We start from the raw sequence: 17,744 nt of genomic DNA, 5'->3' as shown, positions 1-17,744 counted from the left end.
TGATGGTGCCAACTTGGGCCAGTGAAGCAGCGTCCTCCACAACTAGATTGAAGAACAAAACGACAGCAACTTGTCTGTTCCCCTTCCCCTAATTCTCCAGCACTGTTCCCATCCCCCCAATTACCCAATAAAAAAAAAATCTTAAAAAAAAAAAAAGAACTGATGGGTGCTAGTTGGAAGGAGGGTGGGGATGAGGGAGAAGGTGACAGGCCTAGAAAGCACAAATTGGTAGTCACAATATTGCCACAGGGATATGAAAGACAGTTTGGGGAATATAATCAATAGTTTTAAAGATTTTGTAGGGTGTTAGATGGGCACTTGTCTTATTAGGGAGAGCACTTCATAGATGGTGTAGATGCCTGACCACTGCACCGTACACTTGAAGCTGAAAAATATTGAATGTCAAATATATATATGTGTATATAGTCACAGGATATGGAGTACAACATACAGAATAGCATCAATGGAATTGTAACAACTATATACTATGTCAGAGGGGTAATAGATTGGGGGAGGGGGTTATCACTTTGTGAGGGGTGTAAATGTCTAGATATTACATTGTTTTGTACACCTGAAACTAATAAAAATAAATAAATAAATAAATAGTACACAAATTTAAAAAAAAAAAAAAGAAAGAAAAATTCCCCAGCTTCATATCTAAAAGATAACCTTCCTGGATATATTATTCTTGATAATTATTATGCTATTTTTTCTCTTTCAATAGTTTGAATATTTCATTCCACTCCCTCCTGGCTTGTAGCGTTTCTGCTGAATATCTGATAATAATGTAATGGGCTTTCCCCTATAGGTTACTGCTCCCTCCCACCCCCCACCCCCATTTTCTTGAGGATTCTTTGTGATTAATTTTTGATAGCTTCAGTATAATGTGCCTTGGTGAGGGCTTGTTTGGATTGAGGTAATTAGGTGTTCTGTTTGCTTCTTGGATTTGATGATCCAGTTCTTTCCAGAGGTTTGAGAAGTTCTTTTCTACTGTTGGTTTGAACATGCTCTCTGTTCCCTTCTCCCTTTCTTCTCCTTCTGATATGCCCCTTATTCTTATGTGCTCTTTCTGATGGAGTCAGAAAGTCCTTGTAAAGTTCTTTCATTTCTTTTAACTCTCAAGTCTCTCTCTTTTACCATCTGTGTCACTTCCAAATTTCTATCTTCGATATCATAAATTCTTTCCTCTATCGGGTCAGCTTTATTTCCAATGCTGGCTGTTTCATTCTTCATTTATTTATTGAGTTTTTAATCTCCAGAATTTCTATTTGTTTTTTTTATTTTATTTTAATCTCTTTGGTAAAATATTCATTTTGTTCTTTAACTTTGTTTCTGAGTTTATTAAACTGCCTATGTGAGTTTTCTTGCATCTCGTTGAGTTTTTTCAGAACTGCAATCTTGGTAGATGACTGGATTAAGAAACTTTGGTACATTTACACAATGGAGTATTATTCAGCTATAAAGAAGAAGGAAGTAGTACCTTTTGCAACAATATGGATNTTCTTTTAGTTCCATTTTTTGAGATTTCTTCTGATCTTTTAGTTGTGAAATGTTTCTTTATTTCTTCATTCTGGCAGTCACTTTGGTTGCTTCGATGTATTAGATCACCTAGAAAGAAAAAAAAAAGAAAAAAGAGAAAAAGGGAAAAAAAGGAAAAAGAGAAGGAAAAATAAGGGAGGGGCTCTCTGTCCACTTTAATCTGCAGACCACTTGCTCAGCAATAGAGAAACTCCGGCGACTCAGCACCAGCTCTTGGGGGGAAAGGCTCAGTGTGTCATGTGCCAACCTCCCTCTAGACTTGAAGTAAGCTTTCCACGATTAGTTGCTGTGTGCTCTGGAACCGTGCTCACCACCAAAAATCCTCATAGGTTGTTGAGGGCTGTCTGCTGCTGCAAAAAACCCTCTGTGGCCTGCATAGGTAGAGGCCAGGGAACAAGGGCCTCAGGGTGCCCCTGGCAACACAGTTCTTGGTGGGCGGGGTAGGTCCCCAATGTACCACAGTATGTGGTCAATGGCCCCCACCAAGTAAGAGCAGCATGCACTCTTGCATCGGCAGCCAGCCCACACAAACTCTCCTGGAAAGCCCCGGTCAAATCACGTAGGCACACAGCTCGTTGCCCTACACTCCCAGGAAAACTCCCAGTCTCAGCCTGTCCCAATCAGCTGCTTGAAGATTAGGCCGAGCAGCCCAACAGCCAATCGCCACCCAGGCAACTCTGCATTCGCAGTGTGGAAAGCAGGGACCTAAGGTGAATCGCACACTCCCGAGTCTCAATAAGCAGTCAGAGCACGCCTGCCAAGCGTTTCTCTGGCTATGCAGCACAAGCAGTGTGGAGGGTGGGGATCCAAAGCCCCATGTGCATGCACGCACGCATGCACACATGCAGTCCTGCGCCAATTCCAGCAGACCAATGCAGTCCCAGACCTGAGCCTCTGTGGGATGCCCTGAAAATGTGGCAGCCTCCTGTGCATTACTCGCGTGCAAGCTTCACACCAGAGGAACAATGTTCCCAAAAACCTGCAGCTCCCCTGCCAAAGGCACTCAGTTCAGTTCTTCCCGGAGGCTCCTGGGCCCCACTCACAAAGCTACTCCCTCCACCAGGAACAGGGTGAGTACTCACCAGCAAGCGAGTTGGTTTGCTGGCTCCACTGGTTCTCCAGTTGCCCTCAGCCTCACTGAGTTGAGCAAAGAGAGTCCTCACTATTTTCTACTTCCAGCTATTGTAGATCTCCTCTTCCCTGCAAAGTAACTCTGGGTTGGTGAGCACGGTGTGGGGCTGGAGGGTCTCGCCCCCAACCGGAGAAGCTTCCCCACCGCTGAGGTGTCCCTCATGGGGTTTGCCCTCTCTGGTCTCTGCCCCTCCTTCCAGACTTGATGTGGCCTCCTCTTTAAGTCCTTCGTTTAGAGGTTCTGCTCATCTAGTGTCCAGGGAGATTCCAAGTTTGAATATCTTATAAATTATTTGTAATTTTGGTGTGATCCTGGGAGGCAGTTGGCAGCTAGTCTCTGTGTGTATTTTTATGTTTCCTGTCTCTTAGTTAAAGTTCTCCCTGAAATCAGTGAGCATGCTTATAACCAGTGTTTGGAACTCTGCATCTAGTAGATTGCTTATCTCCATTTTATTTAGTTCTTTTTCTGAAGCTTTTTCTGTTTTTTTATTTGAGACATATTTTTTGTCTTTCCATTTTGGCTGCCTCCCTGTGTTTGCTTTTATGTATTAGGTAGGGCTGCTATGTTTTCTGGTCTTAGCAAAGTGGCCTTATATAGTAGGTGTGCTTAAGTAGTAGGTGTGGGGCTTAGTGGCTCAGTCTTTCTGGTCACCTGAGCCATGCCTTCCAGGTGTGTCCCTTGTGTGGGTTGTCTGTGCCCTCCTCTTGTAGTTGAGCCTTGGTTGATAATTGCACTTCAGTGGAAGGGGCTGACTTTTGGGCTCAATGGCTGTGAGGACTGGCCTTGACTATAGTGGAAGAGTTGTTGTGCAGGGGCTGACCCTACAGAGTAGAATCTGCCTCAGCAGGACTTTGGTGCCTGCCCAATCCACCCTTTGGGTGTGTCATACTTGGAGATGGCTGGTGATGCTGCAGCTTGTTTTGAAACTGGCCACTGTGTGTGCTAATCCCTGGACCACCTTGGAAGGATGTACTATAGGTTAAGTTCAGCTGCAGTCTTTGCCACACCCAGGGCCACCTGGCAGGAGCCACATAGAAATCCACCGGTGGCTGCTGCCTGTGCCATGCTTGGATGCGCCTTGAGAGGCCAATTTGCAAACCAAGGCTGGCTGTCATTAGTGTCAAGCTTAGGGCTGCTCAGCCAGAGGTACAGGACACTGAAGCAAAATGCTGCTTGTTTGGGTTGTGCAAACCTTTGAAAGTCCCTAGAAAACTCTTCAGCTTGAACTAAGGCAGGCGGTTTGTATGAAAAACCACTGGAAGTGGCTTGGGTGTGCCTGAAAGTTGGGCAGGGAAGCTCCTGAATCACAAAGGCATGGTGAGTGAATGACAGAGACTCAGATATGGCAGACGCCTGTGTCCACACCCCAGAATGAGGAGGGCTCAACAAAAAAAACAATAGTCTCTGTCAGCTCCTCTGTCCAGGAGAAAGCAGCCTCTTCATCCTCCACCCCAAGTAAAACAACTCAGTTTGCCACCATATGTCCCTGTTGCCTTTCCAGCTGCTGTCCCAGTGCAGTTGCTCAGATCAAGTGATTCCATTGTGGGTAAGTCCATACATGGTCCCTATAAGAGGTGCACTTGGGAATGCAGTCACCCTCCATCTCACTCAGTCACAATCTCCACAGGTTTTCACAACCAGAAATTATGAGGCCTTCTCTCCCCAGCACTTGAACCCTGGACAGGTGTGAGGCTGGGTTCTCTTGCTCTTCTGGGGAGTGGGGGGCACCTCTACAGCTGAAATATCCCTCTTGATCTTTAATAGTCACATGCAGGTTTGGAGCCAGCCCATTCCGCATCTCTGCCCCTCCTACCAATCTTAAGGTGGCTTTTTCTCTATGTCTTTAGTTGTAGAGCTTTGGTTCAGCAAGATTTTAGGCAATTCTCAATGAAGGTTGTTTTGTAATTTAGTTGTAATTTTGATGTGGTCATGAAAGAAGGTAAGCACAGTGTTCACCTACTGCACCATTTTGTTTTCTCTCTTCCTCTCTGTTATTTCAGTGTGGTGGTAATCTATGATTTTTCTTTCCATTTCTTTTTTTTATGTTATATCTCTCAGTTTTGGATTTTTTTTTGAGTGGTTACTATTAAGTTTATGTAAATGAAAGTTTCATGTATATATATATATATATACATATATATATAGTAGTTCTTTTTCTTCAGCGTTCTTCTTACCTCCATTCCCCTTTGCATATTCAGACCTTTACTCTTTTCCTTTTTATGTTTTTGTCTCACATGCTATGAGTTGATTTCTGAGTTGCAGTGTAGCAAGTTGTGTTTTTCTTCTCTTTTTCCTTTTTTATGTTTTTATCTTCTTTACACTTTATGTTGTTTTTAAGTGTATAGTGCTTTATTTTGTGTAGGGGTTGCCATTTCCTGCTTTGGTCTGTCTGTTAGTATTCTTGCTCATAGCTATGTATTCTTTTGATTTTTTGGTTTCAGGTTGAATAGCCTCCTTCAGTATCTCATATAATGCAGGTTGGGTATTAGAAAATTTCCTCAGAAAAGGCCCAGAAATAAATCCATTACTATATGGTCATTTCATTTATGACAAAGGAAGCAAGAACTTATGTTGGGTAAAGACAGTCTATTTAATAAATGGTGCTGTGAAAACTGGACTGACACATGCAAAAGAATGAAGCTGGACCACCTCCTTACACCATATATGAGAATAAATTCAAAATCTATTAAAGACTTAAAAGTAAGATCCAAAGCCATAAAACTCCTAGAAGAAAATATAGGAAGTAAATTTGCAGACATTACCTTGAGTAATATTTTTACTGCTTTATCCCTTCAGGCAAGGGAAGTAAAAGAAAAAAATAAATATATGAGATTACATCAAACTTAAAAGTTTTATCACAGCAAAGGAAACCATCAATAAAACAAAAAGGAAGCCTACTGAATGGGAGAAGGTATGTGTCACTGATGCATCTGATAAGGGATTAATATCCAAAATTTATTAAAAAAACTCATTCAACTCAACACAAAAGAAACAAATAACCTAATTAAAAAATGGGCAGAGAACATGAAGAGACATTTTTCTAAAGTGGACATACAGATGGCCAATAGACATATGAAAAAATGCTCAACCTCACTAATCATTACAGAAATTCAAATAAAAGCCACCTCAGTCTGGTCAGAATGGCTATCATCAATAAATCAACAAACAAGTGCTGGTGAGGATGTAGAGAAAAGGGAACCCTGGTGCACTGTTTGTGGGATTGTAGATTGGCACAGCCACTATGGAAATCAGTATGGAAGTATCTCAAAAAACTAGAAATGGAACTACCTTATGACCCAGCAATTCCACTCTTAGGTATCTATCCAGAGAAATCCAAAATGCTAATTCAAAAAAATTTATGCACCCCTATGTTTATTGCAGCACTATTCACAATAGTCAAGACATGGAAAAATTAAAATGCCCATTGGTAGATGACTGGATTAAGAAACCATGCTACATTTATACAATGGAGTATTACTCGGCCATAAAGAAGAATGAAGTCTTACCATTTGTAATAATATGGATAGACCTAGATAACATTATGCTAAGTGAAGTAATTTAGGCAGAAAAAGACAAATACCATATAATCTCACTTATACAGAACTGAATAAATGAGCAAACTAAACAGAAATAGTCTCAGAGATACACAGGAAGAACTGATGGGTGCTGGCCGGCCGAGTGGNCTTTTGATTTCTTCCTTGATCTCAGTTTTGACCCACTCGCTATTTAGTAGTATGTTATTCAGCCTCCATGTATTTGTGTGCTTTCCAGGTTTCTTTTTATAATTGATTTCTAGTTTTATAGCATTGTGGTCAGAGAAGATGCTTGATATGATTTAAATCTTCTTAAATTTATTGAGACTGGTTTTGTGTCCTCACATGTGGTCTACCTTGGAAAATGTTCCATGTGCACTTGAGAAGAATGTATATTCTGTTGCTTTGGGGTGAAATGCTCTAAAAATGTAAATTAAATCCAGCTGGCCTAAAGTGTCATTTAGGGCCACTGTTTCCATGTTGATTTTCTGTCTGGAGGATCTGTCCATTGGTGACAATAGAGTGTTGAAGTCCCCTACTACGATAGTGTTGCTATTGATCTCTGTCTTTATGTCTGCCAAAATCTATTTTATATATTTAGGAGCTCCTATGGTGGGTGCATAGATGTTTACTAGGGTTATGACTTCTTGTTGAATCGATCCTTTTATTATTATGTAGTGTCCTTCTTTGTCTTTTATTGTAGTCTTCATTTTAAAGTCTATTTTATCTGAAATAAATATTGCTACTCCAGCTTTATTCTCATTTCCATTTGCACGAAATATCTTATTCCATCCCTTTACTTTCATTCTGTGTGTGTCTTTTGATCTGATATGAGTCTCTTGTAAACAGCATATGCATGTGTCCTGTTTTCTTATCCACTTAGCCACTCTACATCTTTTGATTGGAGCATTTAATCCATTCACATTTAAAGTGATTATTGATAGGTGCATATTTATTGCCATTTTTTTATTTCTATTTCTGATCTTCCTGGATTAGCTTGTTTTCCCCTTTCTTCTGTTTAAAAGAGCCCTTTTAACATTTCCTGCAATGCTGGCTTGGTGGTAATGAATTCCTTTAGCTTATTCTTTTCTGAGAAACTCTTTATCTCTCTTTCAATTTTAAGTGATAGCTGTGCTGGGTAGAGCAATCTTGGTTGTAGGCCTTTATTTTGCGTCACTTTGAATATTTCCTGCCATTCCCTTCTGGCCTGCAGAGTTTATGTAGGAAAGTCAGTTGTTAGTATTATAGGAGTTCCTTTGTATGTAACCTGCTGTCTTTCTCTTGCAGCTTTTAGGATCCTGTGGTTGTCTTTGCCATTTTTACTATGATGTATCTTGGTGTGGACCTGTTTGGGTTCAGCTTGTTTGGAACTCTCTGCATTTCCTGGGCTTGTATGTCAATTTCCCTCACCAGGGTAGGGAAGTTCTCAGTCATTACTTCTTCAAATACATTCTCGATCACTTGCTTCTTCTCTTCTCCTTCTGGTATTCCTATGATGCGAATGTTGTTGCGCTTTGTGTTGTTCCACAGGTCTCTTAAACTATTTTCACTGTGTTTTNGTTTATTCATTTTCTTTCTGAGCTGCCTTGTTACCTTGGTTTTTCATGACAATTAGTGAATTATTATTTCTCTACTTGGACATTTAAGGGAGTGGGTTCTGCAGCAGGTTGACTTGAAGAGGTCTTTCTTTTGCTTTCCAGTAGGTGTTGCTGGAATGGCTTATTAAAATCTTACCTTTCACACAACTTGAACTTTAGCTTATTTAGAAATTCCAGTCTTGCTCAAGGGCAGCCCTGTGAGCTTTGAGATGATTTGAAAAATACATGGTAATTTGTCTTAGCCTACTCATTGGTTCTATTTTTGAGTCCATGTGGAATCGCAAATCCTTTCTCCTTGTTTAACAATGTTCTTGCTAAACCGTACCCATTCTGATCTTCCTCATTACTCTGGGCTACTTTGAAGCAACTGAAGGACTTGCTGAACTTATACATTGTTCCTAAGTCATGGGGCTTTGCAGGAACAGTTATAAGAATTGACCAACTCTGGAGAAGAAGGCCTTCACAAATCTTGAGTGCCCAGGGAGAGCTGTGTGTGCCTGGGGTTTCTGAGAAGACATTCATTTATTTATCAGTTTTCATTGAATATCAGCTATGTACTAGGTACTGAATTTAGAGCTTGCATTATATAGTGACTTAAGATATAGTTCTTAAAAAGACCAAAGCCTGATAGATGAAGATAAACTTTTCAACATATATTGCCTCATAGTATTTACAGGTGGTGTGATTAGTTTATATATAAGTCCCAAGGAGCAGACAGGGAAACATTTGGTAGAGGCTGGAGAAGCTTAGAAGGGTGATATTTTAGTCTTGAAGAGATGATCCAGGAGTGGGGTGAATAGAAGGGAACAGCATGAGTAATAATTATTAGATAAGACCCCTGTGTATTTCAGGATGGCTGGCATGTATGGGTGAAGGTGAGATTTACCAGGATATATGGTTGCAGAATCAGGCCAAGGAAAGCCAAGTATGACACACTAAGGATTTTGGATTTATCCTGTGGACAAAAGGGAGCCTTGAGAAGTTTGTAAACCAAGGGTTGTATTATGACCAGATTTTCATTTAAAAAGACCACTTCAACAAAAATTTGCACTGAGGCTAGTACTATAGCAATAACTCATTGCATGAAGGTCTTAATCAAGGCAGAGGGGGTTAGTGGGTGGCGTGGGGAGTGTGAAGAGATTGTGTAGAGGTAGTGAGGAGGTGGGTAGTATAAGGGATGGAAAGAAAGTAGATTAGTAAAGTTTTAAGAAGGTAGAATGGAAAGGACATGGTGGGAGATTTGATGTGGGTGATGAGGAAAAGGAGAAAAAAATTGGGGGGGGGGACACGAGTTTGGTTTTCAAATATTAGAATTTATGGTGATTGTGGAAATTCCATCTGTTATAGGTCCAGTAGTAGACTACCAATTGTTTGAGAGCATTACTCAGGAAGTTGCTTTGTAAAGGTGGTTGATATGAACAACTTAGTCTCAAAGATCCTTGAATCCTTGATTTTAATGAACTTTCCCAGCCTTCATCTCTCAATAACATTATCTTCACCTGCTCTCAGTTTTAAGAATTAAGGTCCAGTATGTCAGTTTGACCACTGGTTTTTCCTATATTCCATTTCCCTATTGCTTTTAGGGACTTCATGTCCTCTACTTCTCCTTTTACTCCTAGGCCATCAAAACTTTGTACTGTTATTTCCTCCTCCTCCTCCTCTTCTTCTTCTTCTTCTTCTTCTTCTTCTTCTTCTTCTTCTTCTTCTTCTTCTTCTTCTTTTTCTTCTTCTTCTTCTTTTAAGATTTTTTTTGGGGGAATTGGAGAAGGGGAGCAGACAAGTTGCTGTCCTTTTGTTGTTCAGTCTAGTTGTGGAGGACATCGCTTCACTGGCCCATGTTGGTATTGTGATCATTGCTGTCTTCCCGGCTGAGGCAGATTGGTTCTTGGCCATTGGACAGCCACTCATGGTGGCTCATTGTAGCTCACGATGGCTGTCAGCTGCTCACGCTGGCTGTCGGCCACTCACGGTAGCTTACGGCAGCCCACTGCAGCCCCGCTGCGGCCTACGCCATTGCCAGCAACTCACAGCAGCCCAGTTCCAGGTCAAGCTGTTGTTCACCATCTTAGCTGTAGAGGGTGCAGCGTCACTGGCCCATGTGGGTTCTGAACCAGTGGCTCTGCTGCTCAGAGCCCGCATTCCCAAGCCAACTCTTAACAAATGAGCCAGTCGACCGGCTCTATTTCTTCTTTTTTTTTAATCTAGCCTAGACCATAAAAGACCCAATCCATTTACATTTTTAGTATGTACAATGTGGTCACTCCCTTTCTGACATATCCATTCTTCAGATTCCTTTAAGAAAGGTATTTATTTATTTATTTTGACATTCAGTATTATTTTATATTAATTTTAGGTGTACAAGCATGTTGGTTAGACACTAATATAATTTAAGAAGTGATCCCCCTAACTAGTCTAGTACCCATGACTATTTTGTGACTACCAACTTGTACTTTTTAATCCCTTCATCTTTTTCACCCTGCCCCAACTCCCATCCCATCTATCACCCTAATAAATCTAGTATTCATCAGACACCATACATAGTTATTACAATATTATTGACTATGCTCCTTATGCTCTACCCTACATTACCATGACTACTGTGTAATACTCAATTTGTACTTAGTTCCTTCCCTTTTATTTTTTTAGAAAACAAGTTATTTATTTATTTATTTAATATTTATTTATTTATTTAAATTTATTAGGGTGACAATGGTTAGTAAAATTACATAAGTTTCAAGTGTACAGTTCTGTAATACATCATTTATATATCACATTGTGTGCTCACCACCCAGAGTGAGTTGTCCTTCCATCACCATATGTTTGACCCCCTTTACCCTCTTCTACCACTCCCCTCCCCCTTTACCCTCTGGTAACCACTAAACTGTTGTCTGTGTCTATGAGTTTTTAATTCCTTATTTGTCTTGTTCCTTTCAGTTTTATATCTCACATATGAGTGAAGTCATATGGTTCTCCACTTTTTGTCTGACTTATTTTACTTAGCAAAATAATCTCCAGATAAATCCATATTGTCACAAATGGCAGTATTTCATCTTTTCTTATGGCAGAACAGTGTTCCATTGTGTATACTGCGGTGCCAAAAAATGTATACAAATTGACACTTTGGTCAACGTTGCTCAAGTAGTAGTTTACTGTAATCAGAAGTGCCTGGATGCTGATGGTAACCACTTTGAGCTCTCTTGTAATTGCAGAATTCAAACATGACTTGTATTCATCTTTTGTTATCAGTATATATTGAGTATTACAATTTCAATACAGTTTTCCTTTCTTAAAATATGTGTACATTTTTTGGCATCCTTTGTATATACCACATCTTTATTCAATCATCTGTTGAAGGAAACTTTGGTTGTTTCAATGTCTTGGCCACTATAAATAAAGCTGCAATAAACATTGGAGTACTCATATCTTCATGAATAAACGTTTTCATATTTTTTGAGTAGATACCTAGGTGAGGGATTGCTGGGTCACATTGTAATTCTTTTCTTAATTTTTTGAGGAACCTCCATACTGCTTTCCATAGCAGCTGTACCAATTTGCATTCCCATCAACAGTGTATAAATGTTCCTTTTTCTCCACAGTCTCTCCAACACTTGTTATTATTTGTCTTGTTGATGATAGCCATTCTATCAGGTGTAGTTGATATCTCATTTTGTTTGAGATTTCCATTTTCCTAATAGTGAAGATGAGCACTTTTCATATATCTGTTGGCTGTTTGTATGTCTTCTTGGGAGAATTGTCTGTTCATGTGCTGTGCCCATTTTCAATTGGATTGCTTGTCTTTTTGTTGTTGAGTTGTATGAATTCTTTATGTCTTTTGGATATTAACCCCTTATTGGAGGCATTGTTTGCAAATATCTTCTCCCATTTGGTTGGTTGCCTCTTTGTTTTGTTGATGGTTATTTTTGCTGTGCAGAAGCTTTTTAGTTTGATATAGTCCCATTCATTGATTTTAGCTTTTACTTCCCTAGACTTTGAGGTCAAATTCATAAAATTCTCTTTGAACCCAAGGTCCATAAGTTTAGTACCTGTTTCATCTATGCAGTCTATTGTTTCAGGTGTTATAGTTAGGTTTTTGACCCATTTTGAGTTAATTTTGTTATATGGTGACAGCAGTCTTGTTTAATTCTTTTGCACGTTGCTTTCTTATTTTCTCAGCACCATTTATTGAAGAGAATTTCTTTTCTCTGTTGTATGTTTTTGGCTATTTTGTTGAAAATTATCTGCCCATGTATATGGAGGTTTATTTTTGGGTTTTCAATTCATTCCATTGTTCTGAGAGAATGCTTTTCTGCCAATACCATGCTGTTTTGATTATTGTTCTCTATAGTACCATTGCATTATTATAAACTAACAATAAAATTTCAGAAAAAGAAATGAAAAAATGATTCCTTTTGCAATTGCAGCAAAAAGAATAAAATATCTAGGAGTAAACTTAAAGGGTGTGAAGGACCTATCCATGAAAAGTATAAGACATTTTTTAAAGAAATTGAAGAAGATACAAAGAAATGGAAAGACATTTCATGTCGGTGCAATGGAAGAATCAATATAGTTAATTCAACATACCCAAAGCAATACAGATTTAATGCAGCCTCCATCAAAATCCCAGTGTCATTTTTTAAAGAAATTGAACAAAAGACCCATCAGATTTGTATGAAATCCCAAAAGACCCTGAATAGCCAAAGCAATCTTAAGAAAAAAGAACAAGGCTAGAGATATTACACTCCCTTCCCCGTTTTCACTCACCCCTACTTTGCTCCCACCTGGAAACCATGAAAATATTCTCTGTATCTATGAGTTTGTTTCTGTTTTTTTTTATTTTATTCTTTAGATTACACATATAAGTGAAATAACACTGCATTTGTCTTTCTCTGTTTAACATACTTCACTCCACATAAAACTCTATAGGTTCATCCATGCCACAGCAAATAGCTAGAGCCCATTCCCTTCCATGGCAGAGCAATGTTCCATTGTATATATGTACCACCTCCCCTTGATCCATTCATCCATCAGTGAACACTGAGGCTGCCTCCATATCTTGGCCACTATAAAGAATGCTGCAATGAACATGTGGATGCATTTGTCCCCTCGAGGTAGTATTTTGTTTTTTTTTTTATAAATACCCAGAAGTGGGAATACTTGGTCTTTTTTTTTGTCTCTTGTTATAGCCTTTGTTTTAAAGTCTATTTTGTCTGGTGTAAGTATTGCTACCTCAGCTTCTCCCCCCACTTTCATGAAACATCTTTTTCCCATCCCTTTACTTTCAGTCTGTGTATCTTTCAATCTGAAGTGAGTCTCTTGTAGGCAGCATTTGTAAAGGTCTTCTTGTCTTATCTATTCAGCCACCCTATCTTTCAATTGGGATATTTAATCCATTTACATTTCAAGTATTGTTGATAGATATGTCATTATTGATATTTTATTATTTATATCTTTTATCTTTTTTTCAATCTTAAAGAAACCTCTCTAACATGCTTTGTAATACTTATTTGGTGGTGATGAACTCCTTTAGCTTTTTCCTTCCTGGGTAGCTCTTTATCTGTCCTTTGATTCTAAATAATAGCTTTGCTTGGTAGAGTAATCATTGTAGGTCCTTGCTTTTCATCAGTTTGAATATTTCATGCCAATCCATTCTGGCCTGTCTTTCTCCAGATTCTTTTTTTTTTTTTTAAAGATTTTTATTGGGGAATTGGGGGGATGGGAACATTGCTGGGGGAATTGGGGGAAGGGGAACAGACTAGTTGCTGTCGTTTTTGTTCTTCAATCTAGTTGTGGAGGATGTTGCTTCACTGGCCCAAGTTGGCACCATCATTGCGCTCTTCTCTGGTGAGGCAGATGAGTCGCCGGCTTCTGGACGGCTGCTCACTGCGGCTGCTGGCCACTCACGCTGGCTGCTGGCTACATACGGTAGGCCATGGCAACCCACTGCCACAGGGACTGCAGCCTATGCCGTCGCCGGCGACTCATGGCAGCCCAGTTCCAGGTTGAGCTGTTGTTCAGCATCTTAGCTGTGGAGGGCAGTGTCACTGGCCCTCATATGTGGGATCCAAACTGGGGCCCTCTGGCATCCCAAGCGAGTTCTTAACCATCGCGCCACTCGGCCGGCCCTCTCCAGATTCTTAATGTTGGATCTGGGCTGTTGGGTACTAAACAGAAGCACACAATATTTGGACAGGGACCACAATAAATGTGTGGATTTCAGTGGGTCCCTCAGTACCTCTGTTTAGTACTTTTGCTTGTCCCTGGCCAGGTTCTTCTTCCAAAACCTATAGCATATTCAAATTTTCACTATCTTCTCCATGCCTCCATCCACACTGACACATTGCTTTGCAACTCAATTGGCAGATGTTAATATTCAAAGATAATTTTGTATTTTTTACCTGATCATTGCTTTCAATTATTCTTTCTTTTTTTTTCAAGTTAATTTTTCTATGTTGACACTTACCTTCTACATGCTTAAGTCTTCTTCATCTTAAAAAAATAAAAACTCTCATTTGAACTTACATTTCCCTCCAGCTGCCAATCCTCTCTCCAGATAAGATGGGAGAATGTTTGCATGTATCAGTGAATGTTTATGATCTTGTGCCTCTAAACCAGGTTTTTCCAACATCAATACTATTTTGGGCCTGGTAATTCTTTGTTGTTGGGGATATTCTGTGCATTGTAGGATGTTTAGCTGCCTCCCTGGTCTTTAATAAATAGATACCTCACCAGTTGTGCCAACCAAAAATATCTGTAGACCCCTTTTTTGGGGGGAGCGGCAAAATTGTTCCAGTTGAAATTAAACTTATAATCTTGGTGGTTTGAGTGGGCATGTTCAAAGAAACTCTGAAAAGCTATAACAACATTTCATTAGTAGAAGAGAATGTAGCTGATTATGTTACTGGAGTGACAATAGCAGAGAATATCATTCTTTTAAGAAGCTAGGCTGACAGGAAACCAGTAGTGCATTTAGAGAAAAGGTATGAAAAAATGTTGCTCTGGGAAATATTCAGAATGGACCTTGAGAGATTGTGTGATTTCAGGTTATTGAAACTTACTTACCTCTGCAAAACACATGTTAATAAATTTCATTAATTAATTAATTTTTCATTAAGATAAATTCTTTCTGGTACTTTATATGTAGTAAGTTAACAAGCTGGGTAACTCATTACCATATTTGATGGAAGAATAGTGACAGGATTTGGAGGAAGAGAAACATGAACCCTAAAGAGAAATGTTTGCTCTTTGAACCAGGATCAAATTTGAGATGAGGTTCATGTATGTTAATGCTATTTATGTGTACCAAGACATTCAAGTTTGTATCAGTTTTGAAAAACAGAACCGTGAGTTTATGTATAAATTATGGAATGTTGTTCTTTATGACAGAAAGGAAAAAATGATGGTTCCTTTAAGCATAAGAAGTGAAGTGCCCTTTTCATTTTAGCACTCCCAGCACTGACTTTGGGCTACCATTGCATTCAACTCTCTAGGTTGCTCTCCATTGATAAATAACAGGGAATGGAATTAAGAAAGTCAGAATGTCTGTTGTGAGACTATGAGAGAAGGTGATTCCAATGTAGCCTTGAGCTCTGTATTTTCTTTTAATATCTTGTCCATGTTGTAGAAATTTCCTGAGTCTTTTGAGATCAATGACACAATGCCCTGAAAAGGTGTTTTAAGTAAAAATAATTATGTTTTCAAACCCTAAGATGAAATCAGGGAAATAGCTCTAATTCTACCATAAATGTGAGTTGCAGAAAATCAAGAGCTGCTTTTCCATGTCTCTTCCCAACTCTGTGTTCAGTGACTGGAATCAATCATGGTAGGAGTATTTACAGCATGGAATAAAAACATGCCACAAATCAGAATTTTTTTTTTCTTTCCAGAGAACTGTTTTACCTTAATATAGGTCTTATTTTCCCCACTTCACAGATAAAGCTAAGTCTCAGAAAAGTAACTCCCTAAATGAGTTTAACTTTGAAAACTACATGAGTTCTTGGGAGGCAAGACATAAAATTAATGTAAGAGAATTTCTTATTTTTCTTCTCAAAGGGTAGACTCCAGTTGAATTTAGGTTTTCTTCATAGAAGATTTAGTATCCTTGTGAATTGTGTTTTCCTTTTTTTTTTTATTTTCACTGTGCACAACAGGTTATAACAAGAACTTTTTTAAAAAAAAGATTGTTATTGGGGAATTGGGGAAGGAAACATTGTTGGGTAATTGGGGAAGGGGAACATTTTTTCCAGGACCCATCAGCTCCAAGTCAAGTTGTTGTCCTTCAATCTTAGTTGTGGAGGGCACAAGCTCAGCTCCAAGTCCAGTCGCCACTTTCAATCTAGTTGAAGGGCTGGGGAGGCAGGGGTGCAGCCCACCATCCCATGCTGGATTCAAACTGGCAACCTTGTTGTTAGGAGCATGCACTCTATCCAACTGAGCCATCTGGCCACCCTATAATAAGAACATTTTAATGTTCCTCTGTTTTTCTTACCTTCCTCACTGAACATAAAATGGATCATAAGGCAGTCTTTAAGACCTGGATTTTTGTATCTATTAGAGTGTTATTTTTTTTATCATTCTTGGTTTTCTAACAAATATATTATTTGCAAAAATTCCTAGCATTTGATTAATTAATCCCTGTTATATCACTAACAAGTGTTATGATCCTGAACAATTTATTTCAGCTGTCTATTATAGGGTATGCCACCAGTGACTTCTAAGGTCATTGCCATTCATACCAGCATGAAGATTCTTATGCTTCTAACAATTAGAGTATGACCTGCTGTTAAAATACTAACATGGGATATAAGTCCTAAGTAAATCAATTTTATACTGATTTTATTGAAGATGTAGCCTTGGAGAGGTTTGTAATTTCATTGTGAAATGAAGTTTTTATTTTGTTTTGAAAGTTTCAGGATCTGAAGCTGAGGGAATTCTACTTTGAGGGAAACCCACTGTTTCTGAAGCAGACTGTTAATGCTATGAAACAAGAGGAGGTCTGGAGTCTATAGGTGAAGCATTATATCATTCCCTCAGGTCTTCAAACTAAAGCCATGATTAAAGTTTTAAAGAGTTTTCTTTTAAAGCATTCCAGACAAGCCAGCAAATGATTAATATAACCCTAGTCCATTTGCATGTGGATCCTATACATAATGTCTTTGACTTGCAATCCTACCTGATTTCCAGAGTGACTAAATTCAGGGAAATAGAAACATTTTGTTGGATGAAAAAAAAAGAGGGAGAAAGAGGAATTTGTTTTTACTTTCATCTCCCAAGTATTTTTTAGTATTATCTAAAGATGTATTAATTTGTTCTTACTGGGGTCTTTGCCTCTTCCATCCCCTTTTCACTTGACCCCCTTCCTAGTGGATGAATGAATATAATCCAGAAATCATGTTCACTTTAGTCAAATAAGTTGGTGATATTAAAAGAAGGAATAGGAAAGCATATTAGAGGACACTCTTTGTGTATCTTTTGGTGACAGATGAGTTAAAGGTTACAGACTTTTCCATGAGTGTGAGTCTCCATCATGAATTTGAACTTCTCAGGTCCTTTTAAAGTCTATATCTGAACGTGCAGGATTGTTTTAAGACTTTCAAGAATTGTGTAGGATGCAGGAAACAATCAATGTTATTCAGTGATTTATTTATTTAAATAACATTTTCCCTTGTTGCATAAATAATATACGAGGTCTGACAATTAAGTTCACGAACTCATCCTAGAAAAAATGCTACATACCTCATTACTGAATATCACTATGGTCACCTTTGACATACTCCCCTTGGGAAGCTATGCACCAATGCCAACACGTAGTCCACCTTTCAAAGCAATTTTGGAGCTCTTTTTCTGGAATGGCCATCAGAGCTGTCATTGTGTTACCCTTAAGATCCTGAATGTCACCAAAATGTCTGCCTTTCAATATTTCCTTTATCTTAAGGTATAGAAAGA

The 17,744-nt window shown here is 38.9% G+C and overlaps 1 protein-coding gene across 1 annotated transcript in view; it reads left to right on the top strand.

The window, feature by feature from the left end:
* The window catches only part of LRRC69 (leucine rich repeat containing 69), a 109,747-nt gene that overhangs the window by 69,525 nt on the left and 22,478 nt on the right, over positions 1 to 17,744 (top strand). The window contains 1 exon segment of the mRNA XM_019628911.1: positions 16,706 to 16,807. Within this exon segment, the coding sequence (XP_019484456.1) occupies positions 16,706 to 16,807 (102 nt within the window).

Source organism: Hipposideros armiger, unplaced genomic scaffold (assembly GCF_001890085.2).
Source record: "Hipposideros armiger isolate ML-2016 unplaced genomic scaffold, ASM189008v1 scaffold_816, whole genome shotgun sequence".
NCBI classification, from domain to species: Eukaryota; Metazoa; Chordata; class Mammalia; order Chiroptera; family Hipposideridae; genus Hipposideros; species Hipposideros armiger.
Note: the sequence above shows the minus strand (reverse complement) of the source record. Positions and strands in the feature narration are given on the sequence as shown.